This window comes from Coregonus lavaretus, assembly GCF_964263955.1.
Source record: "Coregonus lavaretus genome assembly, chromosome: 1".
Lineage (NCBI taxonomy): Eukaryota > Metazoa > Chordata > Actinopteri > Salmoniformes > Salmonidae > Coregonus > Coregonus lavaretus.
In genome coordinates, this window is record NC_139988.1 from 24,425,884 (window position 1) to 24,444,456 (window position 18,573).

The 18,573-nt window shown below is 40.2% G+C and overlaps 2 protein-coding genes across 2 annotated transcripts; one reads left to right on the top strand and one right to left on the bottom strand.

The window, feature by feature from the left end:
- Positions 1-7,266: 7,266 nt before the first annotated feature.
- LOC311102062 (KIF-binding protein-like) lies at positions 7,267-10,587 on the bottom strand. The gene is made up of 7 exons (XM_084143281.1): positions 9,967-10,587; positions 9,701-9,799; positions 9,389-9,468; positions 9,109-9,292; positions 8,872-8,965; positions 8,641-8,753; positions 7,267-8,545 (listed from the first exon to the last, which is right to left on the bottom strand). Exons 1-7 carry the CDS (start codon positions 10,414-10,416, stop codon positions 7,661-7,663), a joined length of 1,905 nt encoding a protein of 634 aa, XP_083999407.1. The 5' UTR covers positions 10,417-10,587; the 3' UTR covers positions 7,267-7,660.
- Positions 10,588-15,574: 4,987 nt separating this feature from the next.
- Positions 15,575-18,309, top strand: LOC311128480 (uncharacterized protein). The gene is made up of 7 exons (XM_084160647.1): positions 15,575-15,702; positions 16,101-16,200; positions 16,882-17,061; positions 17,207-17,299; positions 17,447-17,599; positions 17,715-17,767; positions 17,919-18,309. The coding sequence occupies exons 1-7, from the start codon at positions 15,616-15,618 to the stop codon at positions 18,225-18,227; spliced, it is 975 nt and encodes a 324-aa protein (XP_084016773.1). The 5' UTR covers positions 15,575-15,615; the 3' UTR covers positions 18,228-18,309.
- The last annotated feature ends 264 nt before the right edge of the window (positions 18,310-18,573 follow it).

Here is an 18,573-nt window from a genome sequence, read left to right on the forward strand (position 1 = left end):
CCAAACCCTGCCCATTTATGCGTCATTATTTCCTGAAACCAGACTTCATCGTAAGAAGTTTAACATCCGCTGTGGAACGTTGTCTTTCATTTCTGCTATGCCGACGTTCACCGCATTGAGTTTATATTATAGGTATAGCCTAAATTAAAATGATTAATACAGTATATCTGAACATGCCACGGCTATAAAAATTGGTAGTCGCACTGTAAAACTGCTATAGACCATAATCTGTTGACACATAGCATAATTTGAATCAACAAGATTCACTTTTTGACCCAATAGATAATCCAATAGATGAATTCATAGTAGTCCAAATAAGATCTAAAACCTCAAACACTCATTGAATTTGTAGACATGTTAAAACAGCTCTCCAAATGCATATCAATGTGTCCCCAAGCTACACTGAAAGGAATTTTCAGCAAATTAATTAGCTGTATTTCACATTTTATTACCTGTGACACATTTCTCAAGAATGCATTTGGAAGATATTATGCAAATTATATACACTACTGGTCAAAAGTTTGGACACACCTACTCATTCAAGGGTTTTTCTTTATTTTTTACAATTTTTAACATTGTAGAATAATAGTGAAGACATCAAAACTATGAAATAACACATACAGTGAGGGAAAAAAGTATTTGATCCCCTGCTGATTTTGTAGGTTTGCCACTGACAAAGACATGATCAGTCTATAATTTTAATGGTAGGTTTATTTGAACAGTGAGAGAGAATAACAACAACTAAATCCAGAAAAACACCTGCCAAAAATGTTATAAATTGATTTGCATTTTAATGAGGGAAATAAGTATTTGACCCCTCTGCAAAACATGACTTAGTACTTGGTGGCAAAACCCTTGTTGGCAATCATAGAGGTCAGACGTTTCTTGTAGTTGGCCACCAGGTTTGCACACATCTCAGGAGGGATTTTGTCCCACTCCTCTTTGCAGATCTTCTCCAAGTCATTAAGGTTTCGAGGCTGACGTTTGGCAACTCGAACCTTCAGCTCCCTCCACAGATTTTCTATGGGATTAAGGTCTGGAGACTGGCTAGGCCACTCAAGGACCTTAATGTACTTCTTCTTGAGCCATTCCTTTGTTGCCTTGGCAGAGTGATTTGGGTCATTGTCATGCTGGAATACCCATTCACAACCCATTTTCAATTCCCTGGCTGAGGGAAGGAGGTTCTCACCCAAGATTTGACAGTACATGGCCCTGTCCATCGTCCCTTTGACGCGGTGAAATTGTCCTGTCCCCCTTAGCAGAAAAACACCCCCAAAGCATGGTTCCACCTCCATGTTTGACAGTGGGGATGGTGTTCTTGGGGTCATAGGCAGCATTCCTCCTCCTCCAAACACGGTGAGTTGAGTTGATGCCAAAGACCTCGATTTCACTTTCACCCAGTTCTCCTCTGAATCATTCAGATGTTCATTGGCAAACTTCAGACGGGCCTGTATATGTGCTTTCTTGAGCAGGGGGACCTTGCGGGCGCTGCATGATTTCAGTCCTTCACGGCGTAGTGTGTTACCAATTGTTTTCTTGGTGACTATGGTCCCAGCTACCTTGAGATCATTGACAAGATCCTCCCGTGTAGTTCTGGGCTGATTCCTCACCGTTCTCATGATCATTGCAACTCCACGAGGTGAGATCTTGCATGGAGCCCCAGGCCAAGGGAGATTGACAGTTCTTTTGTGTTTCTTCCATTTGTGAATAATCGCACCAACTGCTGTCACCTTGTCACCAAGCTGCTTGGCGATGGTCTTGTAGCCCATTCCAGCCTTGTGTAGGTCTACAATCTTGTCCCTGACATCCTTGGAGAGCTCTTTGGTCTTGGCCATGGTGGAGAGTTTGGAATCTGATTGATTGATTGCTTCTGTGGACAGGTGTCTTTTATACAGGTAACAAACTGAGATTAGGAGCACTCCCTTTAAGAGTGTGCTCCTAATCTCAGCTCGTTACCTGTATAAAAGACACATGGGAGCCAGAAATCTTTCTGATTGAAAGGGGGTCAAATACTTATTTCCCTCATTAAAATGCAAATCAATTTATAACATTTTTGACATGCGTTTTTCTGGATTTTGTTGTTGTTATTCTGTCTCTCACTGTTCAAATAAACCTACCATTAAAATTATAGATTGATAATTTCTCTGTCAGTGGGCAAACGTACAAAATCAGCAGGGGATCTAATACTTTTTTCCCTCACTGTATGGAATCATGTAATAACCAAAAAAGTGTTAAACAAATCAAAATATATTTGTGATTTGAGATTCTTCAAATAGCCACCCTTTGCCTTGATGACAGCTTGCACACTCTTGGCATTCTCTCAACCAACTTCATGAGGTAGTCACATGGAATGCATTTAAATTAACAGGTGTGCCTTCTTAAAAGTTAATTTGTGGAATTTCTATCCTTCTTAATGCGTTTGAGCCAATCAGTTGTGTTGTGACAAGGTATACAGAAGATAGCCCTATTTGGTAAAATATCAAGTCCATATTATGGCAAGAACAGCTCAAATAAGCAAAGAGAAACGACAGTCCATCATTACTTTAAGACATGAAGGTCAGTCAATACGCAACATTTCAAGAACTGCAGTCGCAAAAACCATCAAGCACTATGATGAAACTGGATCTCTCAACTGTTCAGAGGGGACTGTGTGAATCCGGCCTTCATGGTCGAATTGCTGCAAAGAAACCACTACTAAAGGACACCAATAAGAAGAAGGGACCTGTTTGGGCCAAGAAACACGAGCCATGGACATTAGACCGGTGGAAATGTGTCCTTTGGTCTAGAGTCCAAATTGGAGATTTTTGGTTCCAACCGGCGTGTCTTTGTGTGGGTAAATGGATGATCTCTGCATGTGTATTTTCCACCGTTAAGCATGGAGGAGGTGGTGTTATGGTGTGGGGGTGCTTTGATGGTGACACTGTCTGTGATTTATTGGCTACAACAGCATTCTGCAGCGATACGCCATCCCATTTGGTTTGGGCTTAGTGGGACTATCATTTGTTTTTCAACAGGACAATGACCCAACACACCTCCAGGCTGTGTAAGGGCTATTTTACAAAGATGGAGAGTGATGGAGTGCTGCATCAGATGAACTGGCCTCCACAATCCCCCAACCTCAACCCAATTGAGATGGTTTGGGATGAGTCGGACGGCAGAGTGAAGGAAAAGCAGCCAACAAGTGCTCAGCATATGTGGGAACTCCTTCAAGACTGTTGGAAAAGCATTCCAGGTGAAGCTGGTTGAGAGAATGCCAAGAGTGTGCAACGCTGTCGTCAAGGCTAAGGGTGGCTATTTGAAGAATCTCAAATATAAAATATATTTTGATTTGTTTAACACTTTTTTGGTTACTACATGATTCCATTAGTGTTATTTCATAGTTTTGATGTCTTCACTATTATTCTACAATGTAAAAAATAGCAAAAATAAAGAAAAACCCTTGAATGAGTAGGTGTGTCCAAACTTTTGACTGGTACTGTATATTGTTGAAAGTGACCGTATGGATACTATATTTTACAGATGTTATTGGTAACAGGTGAAATGTTGAAAGCCTGAAGTGTCTCCACTTGCGCTGCCAAATAGGTAGCTTTTCGGTGGTGCAACTGGGTAAGATGCTTCAGGAGGGCAGTCACGTGTTTGTGAGGCAGAGGTCCTGGGTATGAGCCGAATCAGGAGGAAGCGGTACTGCTCACTAAGCAAGACAGTCCTTTACACTAATGTGAAGTTTATGCAACACTCTTCTAAAAAGTTTAGTAAACTCAAGAAGGCTGTGGAACTACTTACTAAAAGATCTTGAGTTGGACCAGCTAGATATTTTTTTACAGTGTACTATAAAGTCTGATGATTGATCTCTTTCATGTTCATATCTTGAAATTCTTATTTTGAAAGGGTGATGTGCATGTGTATGAACGTTTGTTTTCAGCTGATGCACAGCTGTGATATGGTACAGGAAGTGGGTGTATCGGGCCATTTTATCTTTCCTCAGGAAATGACACTTCAGTCTCTTCACTGAGACATCCAACGCTACTACTGCAACTCATAACTTGTCTAAGGGCTACCAGCTAAAAACACAGTGTAGCTTGAGCTAAACCGCCTTTACATTCCTAGCATCTCCCGCTTAAGCCAAAATGGATAGGATGTGTACGTTCCCCAGGCACCTCTATTGCTGTCCTGTGTTGATCTCATTAATAAAATGGAGTGCAATGGAGCAGAATGTTCCGTTTTCTCTTTACAAAATTGGTTGAATGGCTAGTTTTACCCTGTAGGCACCTTACCACAGGTGAGATAAATTACACAGAAAAAAAGATTCACCTGCCTCCAATTTAGTCCAGGCCATTTTTTGACTTTATAAAATGTCAATTTCAGTTTCTATTTGTTTTCTTGGTCCTGTGCAGTTGTAAATCAAACAAATACACAAACGTTTTTTCAATTTCAACTTATTTTAAAACAGTGAATCGTGCTAAGGTGCCAATATATTTGACCACAACTGTACTTATGGGTCTAAACATATGGCTCTGCCAAACTGTCCTCTTCAGAGAAGATTGCACTGGAGACCAAATTCCATAAATGTTTATTTTACATGAGAATCCTCTCATTTCTGCTAAACACTCATCTGATAATCCAGACTCTCTCTCTCTCCTGAACTGTTTCAACTGTCTTTCATCAAATGCATCTTTAAGTGCCATTATGCCTCATCATCTCCATGTGTTGAGGATGCCGTCTGGTCTTCCACCCCCTTATGTCTGCTCCATATTTATCTCCATCTTCCTGTTGCTACCTGCTGTCAGAATAAAGGTTACATTCATCCGGATTTGCATTTGGGTTCCATTACACTCTACCCTTCAACCACATATCCCATGAAAACAAATTATACTATGAAAAACGATTGGACTAACTTTACTAATGTTTGTTTATGTTACTTGTACTCATGCTGTTTTTCAGCTCATATGGACAGTCCTGGTCTGGACTAAAAAGCAAGCTCAATGGATAATATCCTTTTTTTTTTATGTCCAGGACTAGGCTAAATCTGTGTCCGTGGGAAACCATCCCATTATGTTGAGCATTTATGCATGTAAACAGAAGATTTTCTGGAGAAGGGGAAGGGTAGATATTTGAGACATTTTATTTTCTGCTTAGACAAGTTCCTAACGATAGTACCATTAAAACTGCAGTGAATGAGGTCATCTAAATTCTTTGATGGCTGTCTGTCTCAAATATCAGTGGGAGAAAAATGCCCTAGCTGAGCAAAAACTGAAGGGTTTGATGTGCAGTTTGATGACCTAGTAAATGAAATGTCTTAAACCAGTCATTTTTTTCTAGGGCAGTGAGAAAGCATGTTTCAATTATAATATTGTTGTTTCTTTTAGTTTGTGGACACCATTTTTGTTTAGTAAATTATATCAAATTCACATTTTTGATGCACAAAACCAGCTTTTGCTTTAATAAAAATAAGTATTAGCTACTATTTTGGAATGTTTATCAAATAACACGCATGCTCCTCAGCTGTCATCGCGGTCTGTAATCTCTCTTTAGCACACACAGAGAAAATAAAATACCACTTCATTGGGGTTTTGAAGACTGCACTGTCAGGCTGAGGTTTCATCTTACAGCCAAGTTATACCAAGACGAGCTAAATGCTATCCACAGCTCTGTTTGCGTCTTGCTCAGGATAATTCACATTCGGATGGTTTTGCATTCAACATATATTTAGAGCTGAAGTGGTAATAAATCTTGGCACAGAGACACATGTATGCCTCTTAAAATTGAAACAATAAAGGTCTGTAATTAACTCCTCACAGGCCCTGAAAGTTATAATTATGTAAATCTATGTCACATGTTTTAGGGTCCATTCATCAATGGCCATATTTTCTTATTTAAGTCATGTATTACATGTTTGTGTGAATGTTACAATAAAATGTTTCCTTTATTTTTTTAAATATATTCATACACATCAAGCATTTGTGAGCCTTTCAAAGGGGAACTATGATGAAGCTACGTTTCTGCAGTATCCTGTTGCGGAACAATTATTAAGATACAAAACACTGATTATCAATAGATAGACATTGCATAATGACCTGCCTAACAAAATGTCGTCTTGGTAACTTGTCTATGAGGAACTAATAATTTCACAATAGATTAAGCTTATCAGATATTTTTATATCCAACTATCAACACAGTGAAGGCTTGCTTATCAGAGGAAAAGATTAAGTGATAGTCATTGTCACATCTGCTTATACAGATAACAGAAGGGTAATTTCCAATGAAAGGCACAATCTGTTATTTTAACAGACTGACCCTGCCACTTTGTTTGGCAAGCTGAGGAATGGGGCTTAGGAAATGTAACCACACTCAAATTCATAGACGGAGCTATAGACGCAAGGGCATCCATAATACCTTTTGAAACCATTTTAAATATATACGTTGTTTGTTTATAAACACTCAAATTGTTACAAAAACATAAACACTGAAATAGTCTTAGATTTGGGGTTATGATAGGGCAAGACATCTATGGTTATACTTGCCTGGGAGCATTGGGTATATTTATGTTTCTCATTACTGACAATGAAGTCAAGTTCTTGTAGAGCTACTAAAATAAGTAAGTAGCTAGAGAAATAACTTCCACTGTATCCTCTGCATTTGGATTTTATGACCTAGAAGCCATTTGATGAGTAACAGCGCCCTCTTCAGTTTCGTGGGCCACACTGACTGTTCTGTCGCAGCAACAAATCTGCTTGGAACTTTATACATAGATAGGATTTGATACTGTATTAAAAACACAATTGTCACTTTCTGGACAAGAACACATACAGATCGTCATAACCAACCTAATTGGGGACTATTTGCATTGACCCCCCTTTTTATTGCACTGACTATGTACACTCACTGGACTCTACCCACACACACACGCTCACACACACACACATAGACACCACACACACTTTCACACTTCACATATACTGCTGCTACTGTTTATTATTTATCCGGATTGCCTAGTCACTTTTACCCCTACCTACATGTACATATTACCTCAATTACCTTGTACCCCTGCACATTGACTTGGTACCGGTACTCCTTGTATATAGTCTCGTTATTATTTTATTGTGTTACTATTTCCCTTTTTTTTGCTTATCTATTCTTACTTTTTAACTCTGCATTGTTGGAAAAGGGCTCTTAAGCATTTCATGGAAAGTCTACACCTGTTGTATTCGGCGCACGTGACAAATCTAATTTGATTTGTTCAAAATAACTTCAACAATGAAAGCTTTTGAGGCAAGAAAAGGTTATTTGCACGTTATGTTTATTTAGAGTTTCAGTTGTCTGTTGGAAATAAACAGATTAAAACATATCCTTTTCAAAACAAATATCACATTAGTTAATTCATGTTTCCATTATATCGTTTTTAGCTACATATCTACATACCATACAACATTATAGTTATTTTCCATCAGCCAGGAGAACAAATAAATTAGGCAATGAATGTAGCATCATGCATATAACTAATTATTTTCAGTTATTAAAAGGTGTGGTTAATTGGTCCAAAAGTAATACAAATTACACATCAGGAAATGCAGAACATCAAATGGGGGTTGAGGAGAATGACATATTTAATATATGATAGGGGTGTTTAACCAGGCTTTATAGTGTGGAGTTTAGGGCACATTCAGAGTCTGTTAGAGGAGGCCAAATTTGCCTTGAGTCGGTTGATCTTGAGGGGCAGAAGGCTGACCATCTCTTCGCTCAGCTCCAGCTCTGTCTCGATGGCGATTTTGGCCTCTGGGTTGTCCTTGCAGTACTGGACCACAAAGTTGTAGCACTCCAGGGAGCGGTTCAGGTTCTCCAGCTGAACGGTTGTGCTGGACGAGATCAGCCTGCTGTGGAGACGAGCCACCCGGAACTTAGCCACGAGGACTGGCCTCAGTACCTCGTCCTCCAATTTATCCGGCCACTTGCCCTCTGGCGAGCGGACAGAGTCGAGGAACATCTGATAGAACTTGGTGGAGGAGGAGCAGAGGTGGTTAAACTTCTTGACTGTGTGCGCGTCCAGGTCGTCCTGCTTGTTGGCTACGGCCAGCTTCAGATCCATCATCTCGTAGTAGGTCTCAGCCAGCTCAAACTGCAGCTGGCGGCAGATGAGGAGGTAGTACTGGGCGTTCAGGTCTTTGCAGATGGGCTCCATCATGTCCACCCGCCGCTTGTGCATCTTGCAGCGCCGCTCCAGGTCCTCCTCAAAGAAGGCCAAGGCCTTGAAGAGAGCGCTGTGGTCCTGCAGAATCTCAATGTGGTCTGTGACGTGGCCGTCCATCTCAAAGTACTCCTTAGCTTGGTTTACGTAGGCCTGGCCAACCAGAAAGATGGCGCGGGCCTCCTCAAAGTTGACAGGGAAGACACAACTCACCTTCTCCTCCAGGCCACAGATGGAGTCAAAGGTGTCACTGGAACCAAACAGAACAGCACTCTTCCTTCCTCTCTCCTTCTCCTCCTCCTCCTGTAGCCGTGTTGCTCTCAGCTCCGCCTGTCGATCCACATCTAGCTCTCCAATGTTGTCCTGTGCAGAGCAGCAGGCATACAAATGAGATATTGTCTCACAATATAGGCTAATCATCTACGGAATTACATTTAGTGTGAAGATGTCTAAATTACCTCGAGAAGCTTCTTGGCATCTTGCAACAAATTAAGACAGTATTTTATCCAACACCTGGCAATTTCGGCTCTCTTCTGTCTAAGTTGGTCTCGCTTCTCAGCCTCATCTTCACCTAAACACAAAGGTGTGAGATGTGTGTTAATGAGTACAGAATGATAGACAACGTACAAACATTTCAGAAAGAACATATACTGTCATGGCTGAGTATATGACTTAGAGTGAGAACTTACTCTCCTGGGCAGCGGCTTCTGAGGGGACCTCTCCGGCTAGGCCTGCTATGACAATGGCAGCAGATAGACAGTGCCTGCCCTCCATGTAGAGGGTCTGGCAGACAGAGGGGTGGGAAGAGAAGACGTGTGAAATGAATCCATAGAAATATCATTATAAAGAAATCAAGTCATTTACGCACTGTAAAGAAATGATATGTCATTAATCTTGATGAAGAGAATACATAATTTATAATTTACCTTGGTGATGTAATATTGTGATAACGTGGCTGCATTGATGGCCCATTCCAGAGGAATGAACTGGTTGAATTCCAGCTGTCTCTGCAGAGTACTGTGGCAGTAGCCCCCAGCTTTCTCATACAGCTCCAAGTTCTTGTACATTTGTGCAAGATAGTACAGTGTGTGGGTATAAGCCATTTCAAATCTGTTTGAAGAGAGTGAAAAGTTCAAGTTAAAAGAGCAACGTCACTTCTTTCTGTCATTTGTGAAAGACAACTCCACACAAGAATGACGTCCATACCGCTTTATCCTCTCCTGTTGGGGTAATGCATCTTCCTCTGCCACAAAGAACTCAGTGAGGTCCATTGGGGGTTGCCCATCCTATGGTGTGGATAAAACAAAACAATAGATTATCCACTCTGAATTTTCAAGGTTACATTTAAACAGATCCCATAGGATTCAGTCTGATAGGACAGTAAACTAGAAATAATGCTCTGCGGCTGGCCTCCCTGATGACAGATGATGAGGCCTGATGATGATGCTGCTGCTTGCTCTTCTCCCAGAAAGAAAATAATAATTTAGGCTAACTATGCATAGACAGTCTCATGCCTACCTCTTTCATGTAACGAATATACATTGCTTCTGCAGTTTCCAAAAATCCTTGGGCTTTCTCAATTTCATCCCTGCCCGCCCACAGAATGCCCAGTTGATTCTGAAAAAAACAACAACAAAAAACAATGTCAGTCCACAATATTTGACTAGCTACTTCATTATCTTCAGCCAATGCCAATGTGTGTGTATAGATTAGGCAAATGTTATGCACTGGACTGCTAGTTGCAGGCTTAAATGAAAGCTAACATAGGTTTTAGCTGTCATTACCCTGACTTGGATGAACAAAGACACGTTCTCTGGTGATATGCTGCACTTTTCCAGCAATGTCATGCAATTCATCAAATGTTCCTCTCCAGCAGACAGCTCTTCTGTTTCAACGTGGTTTACACCAAGATAATACTCCACCGCCCCGAGTTTAGCTGCTCTTGATCCGGCTGGGGAGTCTCCACAGTGGCCTCTCCCAAAGCCCTCCTCATTTCCTCCGTCAACGGGCTGCTCTGTCGGGCGCTGGTCTGCTTCATCATTGACGCTCTCGTGTTCACCGACATCGAAATTCTTCAAGGAGCAGTATATCTCTCTCAAAAGCTCCCTTGCCTTATACTTCGATCGAAAAGGGTCGTTTTCTGGGTCTTTTCTTGATTCTACTTCAGAGAGATCTTGAGCATTACAAAAAATTTCGCACACTGCTCTCCATTCATGACTGCATAGGGAAGCCATGTTTGTTATTTCAGTAAGACCCAAGGGGGACCCGTAGTTGGGTGCTCAGGGTCGTATTCATAAGATTAGGGCACACGGTAGCAATACGTTTAGCAACAGAAAACATAAACGAGCGTTTAGTCACAGAGTTTCGTAAACCCACAGCCGCAACATCGCGACACTTCCGGGAACGCTTGCGAAACAGACCAAACAGACCAGGACGGGGTTTGAGAAGTCAATGAGAGCAGTGAAAAATTATTCCTTAGTTGTTAATTTTCTTGAAATCTAAATACACAACTTAGATTCTAGACAATGTCTTAAGTAGGTGAATATGTTATTACTCCAACCTCTTTAAAGTGACAAACTGACACTTTTTCATTTTCGTCAAAAACAACTTTATATCGAAGTAGGGCCTTAGATTTAACGGAATGCACATGCGCAGTTCGGCGCGAGATGACCTTAGACCCGATGACGTATGAGACGCATGAGTTTAGCTAGCCAATGTCGCCATGACATCGCCTACAACTGTCATCTGGGATTTCTAGTGGATAGGAAAGTTTCTGCCTATCTTCACGATGATCTGGTCCAGACAGTTTTCTTATTATAATTGTAATATTATTTGGAAATATTTACTGTGTGATAACGCATTGGCTATTTTGTTTATTTGAAACACATTTACTATTTACTGTGTCGATAACGTTAACGTCGAAGGAATTTTATTATTTTACTTGATAGCCTAAAGGTAAAGTTGCGATCAATTATTTAATTTGTTGATAAGATACGCAAGTAGCCTAGTCTACAGTAACTTTCCAGGGTGTGCTGTTATTATTTACTGTGTGATAACGCATTGGCTATTGGGTTTATTTGAAAACATTTACCCACTTACTGTGTCGATAACGTAACATCCAAGACATTTTGTTAGCCTAGTCTACAATAACTTTATTGTTCCGTTATTATATATTTCATTGATAAATTAAATTGTAAATTAAAATATACACATTTGGTGATACAGGGTTGATTTTATATTAAAAAGGCCAACATCATTATAGGCTACAGCAAAAAGAAATCTACAATGTAGCTTAGTATGCTATATTTTCACAGCACAGAACTTTCCTCAACCCCAAGGCATTTTATTATTTCACTGTGTTGATATTGACAATATACACACTTGGTGATACAGGGTTTATTTTATATTTGAATAGGCCTATAGGCTACAGCACATAAAATTATGCTACGTTTTCTCAGCACAGAACTTCCCCCAAACCCCTACCACTACAAGAAAACAATAGCACAGGACAGGCTACACCATTATCCCCCTTCACACCCCCACTGAGCTAAATGGGGAAGGGTAGTTCATTTAGTGAAGGAAAAAAATGAATGTTGGTAATTAATTTTAGTCAAGAAGATGAGATAGCACAGTCAAGAAAACAATAGCACAGGACAGGCTACACCATTATCCCCCTTCACACCCCCACTGAGCTAAATGGGGAAGGGTAGTTCATTTAGTGAAGGAAAAAAATGAATGTTGGTAATTAATTTTAGTCAAGAAGATGAGATGAGCCAGACCAAACAACCACCCCACTGAGGTGGATCAGAGATGGCAACCACCTCTTCACCAGGTGGATGGGCACTACAGTACTACCACAGATAGAACAATGAGTCAGATATTTCACCGGCTGTATAAATGTGAAGCATCCGCTTGACGTTTCCACTCACTACCAAATAAGATGGAACGAGAAGGATTTTGGCCGACATTCTGCTAATTTTCTCATCGATGAAACATTTGATCTCAATGCCGTTTTCTTTTCCCAAAACTAGAATCTGTTACGGACAGAGTGGATTAAGTTTTGTAGACTTTACACTTTACCAAAGTTGTTAAAAAACGCGTTGTTTAGAAGTAGTGCGAAGGCGAATTGAGTTATTACACATGCGCACTTCACAGAGTAGGCGTTCCCTAACGGAAATAAGCAAATGTATGCTAGAACACGCCAATAGGATCTCGCTAGCTCGTGCTTGGCTCTGCCCACCTCCTTGCTTGTTCTGCTCACTGTGACTCATTTGTTCCCATTTGAAAAGGCGGGCTGTGATATATTTTGGTGCACCACAATACTAAGAGATGGTACAGGACCCTTTAAAAAATTTTTATTCAGCTGCTACTTCATGTGCTACAAACAATGCCTATAAAGTATTTCCCTAAGGTGCAATACACATGAAAGGCCAGTAGATGGGGAACTAGTCCCACTAATGAGTGTGGGTTCACTGGGTTGACCCTCTGTGACATTATATTTTTTACATTTTAGTCATTTAGCAGACGCTCTTATCCAGAGCGACGTACAGTTAGTGCATACATTCTTTTTTATTTTTCATACTGGCCCCCGGTAGGAATGGCTTCCACCTGTGGCATAACATGTGAGGGAAAGACATGACAATTCTGTGTGATTGGGCTTTTTGTTCTGTTGAAAAGCAGATGTGGACAGTATTCAGTAGTTGTGGACAGTAGTTGTTGGTTTGTTTGATATTTTTGCCCCCTAAAACTTATAGAGACCTGGGTGAACCACTATCTGGTGTTGGATATCTTGTTCATTATGGGTTGCAGTGCTTTGTCATAATGCCTTTATGACACATTATCACTCATATACAGTAAGTACCCCATCTTTTTACGCTGCTGCTACTCTGTTCATTATTTATGCATAGTCACTTTAACTCTACCCACATGTACATATTACTTCAACTACCTCAACTAGCCGGTGCCCCCGCACATTGACTCTGCACCGGTACCCCCCTGTATATATAGCCTCCCTACTGTTATTTTATTTTACTTCTGCTCTTTTTTTTCTCAACACTTTTTTGTTGTTGTTTTATTTTACTTTTTTATTGAAAATAAATGCACTTGTTAAATCCACTTCAATCAGTGTAGATAAAGGGGAGGAGACAGGTTTAAGAAGGATTTTTAAGTAAGCATTTCACTGTAATGTCTGCACCTGTTGTATTCAGCGCATGTGGCCAATAACATTTGATTTGATTTGATAAGTGTCTCAAGTTTGTTTTGACATTATATTTCTTGTAGCTGACAGTGTGCTGAATCCATAGACCTAAAACACTTGATGGTGCCTATTACAGAAATGTCTGTAGAAGGCAAAATGTGAAGGTAGTGAAAAATGCCTTAGACTTTAGGCTTTCTTAAACGATCCCACTCAGAGGGACGGTTGCAATACTGTTACACACATACAAGTGAAATCTGAGGCTGTTGAAGGATGGACGGCTCATAATAATGGCTGGAATGGAGTGTAATGAGCTGTCCTCCCCTCAGCAGCCTCCACTGAATCTGACCATTCATCTTGGGCAGAAAATGGACACATGGAGACAAGATTCCGTTTTTTTACCGTATGCCACAATGAGCCAAACTGCAAGTTCTCAACACTCTATCACAACACTGAAGTTCCATTCTGTAAACATAAACAATATCATGGCACACTATCCATCCATATCACACAACATTCATGCAAGCTATTCATTGAAATGATATCTCAAGATGGTATTTTTCTTTTCTCAATGCATATGCCAGTACTCAAACTATCTTCATAAAATTAAGGAAATGCTCAAATAAAGCTTTGTCTTGTCTGATGGTCCACATCCTGGCCACTGAGCAGTATTTGCACTACTTTTAGACACATACACTGAGTGTACAAAACATTTATTGGAAAGGGGCATCAAGCTCATATCCTTGCACTTTCACCATCCTGTGAATAGCTTAATCAGAGCGTGAATAGCTTAATCAATTGATAGTGACAGAATTAGATTACTTCCCAAGAAAGTACATTTTTTGTCTCCTCCACTATAGGTTGTAGCTCAGCATCTGAATGTCAAAGAAACGGAACAATGATATCTCCATATGCATTGGAGTCATGTCTTTCCAGGGTATATTACATCTTATTTCTAGCATAAAGCAAAAGCGGACCAAAGCGCTGTTATACACTGAGTGTACAAAACATTAAGAACATGCTCTTTCCATGACATAGACTGACAAGGTGAAAGCTATGATCCCTTATTGATGTCACTTGTTAAATCCACTTCAATCAGTGTAGATAAAGGGGAGGAGACAGGTTAAAGAAGGATTTTTAAGCCTTGAGACAATTGAGACATGGATTGTGTATGTGTGCCATTCAGAGGCTGAATGGGCAAGACAAAATATTTAACTAAGTATGGTATTAGGTGCCAGGCACACCGGTTTGAGTGTGTCAAGAACTGCAACGCTGCTGGGTTTTTCACGCTCAACAGTTTCACATGTGTATCAAGAATGTTCCACCACCCACAAAGGACATCCAGCCAACTTGACACAACTGTCGGAAGAAATGGAGTCAACATGGGCCAGCATCCCTGTGGAACTCTTTCGACCCCTTGTAGAACCCATGTCCCGACAAATTGAGGCTGTTCTGAGGGCAAAATGGGTAGCAACTCAATATTAGGAAGGTGTTCCTAATGTTTTGTACACTCAGTGTATGTCATGCTACAAGTTGTTACAACCTAGTTTTTTGTGTGGGAGTCATATTTCTGTATATAATGTACATGGAGGAGGGGCCTTAAAGGGTGCTGTGTGAGTGTAATAGAGTTTCCTTGAAATTACAACGCACTTCTCAGGAAACCTGGCTACCTGTCAGTGTGGGCACCTGTAGTTTAAGGAAACCTGTCAGTGCGAGCACACAGAAGGTTTGAGGATTCCATGTGCAGGTAAGTGAAGTAGCTATTATCAAGATTATTCTAAACAGCGGGGGGGATCAATTTTAATCAAATATGTAATGACAAGTATCACAAAACATAGACATTAGTCATTATTAAGCATGGTCTGGTTCATGTCTGAAAAGCAGTCTAGTTGGACAAAATCATGCATGTTCTAAACATTGTGGTGATTGCAGAATTGAGTCAGTTGTATAAATAGTTGAGTGGGATCATTCAAGAAAAAAGCTGTCCTACTGTATTTATTTCAATTTGTTATAATCTTTGAGAGATTCACCTGACAATTTAGGGTCATTCCTCACCTCATTTTATAATCACCAGGACATACACATAGACTCACTTATCAAGCACAGTTCTGAATTCTGAATCCCCTGGACAAGACGCTGATGTAGTTGAACAAAGTACAAATCCATTTTGGTACAAAATGTGTTTTATTGCATGTCAGGTGCGAAGTAAGGCAGACTGAAACCCTAGGTTCATTAGAAGATGCATCAAGGTCGTCTAAGACTGCGACCCTGGCTTGAGGAGCAGATACAGTCAGGGAAATACCCAGGGGTCACCTGGCGTGATGAGGTAAGATATTGTTTCAGATGTTTTAAATAATTGTACAATAAAAATGTCATAATCCAGATTGTCATTGCTTTTGTTCTTGTACATTTGTAGTATGGTTATACTGTACTCTTAAATGCATTTAGGTCCAATGTTTGATACATAAAAAGCTTTTAGGCCACAAATCTTAATTATGTTAGATATTGTGTTAACTTTTACTCACACCAGAAAATGCTTAAGTCCATATCCCACAGGTATCATATCTCAAGTGAAATATATTTCTGTTTATAGCCAATATAATTTAAGTCCCCTCTCTAATAGAGGTCTCACTTCTTTCTTTTTGGAATATACTGCTTTTGTCACAGTCCAGATATGAAAAGATAAAAGGTTTACCATTTTGACAACTCTGCTTTGATCTTTAGACAGCTCAAGTTTTTCAGATTCCTTGGAAGCATGCGGCTCGACATGGTTGGAATATAGACAAGGACGCCACTTTGTTCCGAAACTGGGCGATACACACAGGTAAGAAGCAAGTCCAGACACCAATGGACAAAGCTCACTGATTGCACTATGAAAATCTCTCTTCCACCATGGCATGAAGGTATTATGTATACCCAAGTGTCGCATGGTCCGTTGCCGGTAAAGTGCATTTATCACATCTCTAAAGCCAGTTAGAATAGCAGCAAATGTATCCGTTTGCTTGCTCCAATATTTGTCACTGATACTTGATATTACATAATACATCCAGGTTAGCACTAAATATCCACTTCGTTGTGTCTAGTGTTTGGAACATGGACCTAAAGAACAGAGTTCTGCATTTTTACATGACCCTTGTGGATTAAACCTTTTCAAAGATTTTAGCCTTATTCTCCTCTTCCATGTTCAATTGCCATAGCAACTGAAACCCTGAAAAGCCATCTGCCTGTAAACATGTCACACAAGCCAAACTACATTTTTTTGATGTATTCAGATCTATGGATGGGAAAATCAATTTCAATTGTTGTGGATATGGGTAGTTTTATCAATTGCTACAATTGTTTTCTGTACTGACAAGGGCAACAAATTGACCTATTTGTGCATGTTTTCCAAGTCAGTAGTCAGAACCTTTGGGATACAACAATACTTGCTCATCCTTTCTTGTATGTAAAATGACACAGTTCACAGGTTTGCTTTGATTAATTCATTTTATCCCTTTGGTTCAAGGCAGATACAAACCTGGGATAGACAAGCCTGATCCTAAGACATGGAAAGCCAACTTCCGATGTGCCCTGAACTCTCTACCCGATGTGAAAGAGCTACAAGACAAGAGCATCAAGAAGGGCAGTAATGCCTTCAGGGTTTACATGATGCTGCCTGTTATTAAAATGACCAAACAAAGAAAAGGTGAGTAGCTTTAGAAAGCATGCTTTATGCCATCATTTTGTTGATATATACGATCAAGGGTATACATCTCAATGATGGAATATAGCCCAGTGAGAATAATGACAGTCATGTGTTATTTGCTGCCATTTACTTTGTTCCTGTCTAGGACTAAAGGAGTCAGATGTTGCCATTAAACAAAGTCTGATCTCCCTCTCAGAAACTCAGGCAGGTTCTTGTGCGCCACTGGATAGGTTTGCAGGTAGGGACAACTCACTATATAGTGTATTGGCAGAAAGTCACTGTCTTGCATGTTCTTATGGCGTGTTGATCAGTGAATTGGGTTCTCTTGGTATCAAGCCTTCTGTCAAATTCAATGTTTAAGCATCAGCCATCCTTGTTTCCATAGAGGTTTTCCTGAAGTATAGAGGTGGGCAGGCCAGTCACAGCCCTGGTATCTTTCATGTCAATGACAATTACCCTCCCTACAACACCATAAAGGATGAACAGTCACCAGAACAGTCCTACTCTCACCAGTCTTCCTTCACAACTGAAGTGCATGGTAAGAGCTGCAAAGTATATAGCTAAAGTGCCAAACATACAAAAGTAGTTCAAGCGCATGACTTTTTTTCTTTCTAGAAATAACCTTTTGCATGGCCTTATTTTTACGTGTACAGAAAGTTCTGATACTACCACTGATGACAATGAGCAAGCAGAGGCTGTATTCAAGGTAAATTAGCAGTTGAAGTTTCTGTGATTTCTGAGGGGATTTGTGTATTGCTGTCATTTGTAAACTCGTTAATATGACTAATATATGTACATAAATTAAAATGACATTCCATGCAGCTACAATTTTAAACCAGTGATATGTGCTCCTGCAGATAGTTGATCACCTAAAAACCGTAGAGCACTGGAGCCAGTCTAATGAAAACAGAAGCAGCTGGAGGGCAGCAGCCACCGGCTGGGTGGACTGTTACTGTAAGGCACTTGGCTACTGCCTACTTTCTCTGTACTCTCTGAATGGACAACTTTTTCAAATAATTTCCTCAGATATGGTCAACTTTTTTGGGTCGGAAATTCTTCTCAATATGTTTATCCTCCACTCTACAGGTGAGGATATGGATTACTTTGGGTATCCCTTACAGACCGATTGCTACACACACAGTGCACAGCAAAGACCACTTCTATAAGACGAGTGGGAGCAACATGCATCCAACAGACTGCCATGCTAAAATCCCTGAAAAAGGTGGGAAAAAAACATTCCAAGCCAAGCCAGGCACATCTCTATAATACTGTATTCAGATGAATTGTAAGACTAACCAAGCAGTTGAGAGCACATACAGTACATTAAAAACAATTGAGTTAATCACATTAAGCTGAACAGGTAACGACTGTCATTGTAGAATAGATTTTTTCCCCCTAAAATGTTTGCCTTTTATTAAACTTAATTGACAAAAGGCCTATGTTTAAAGTTGTTTTCATTATAACTACACATTTTTCTAGAAACTTCTTAAATTGAGAGTATTAGCACAGCAT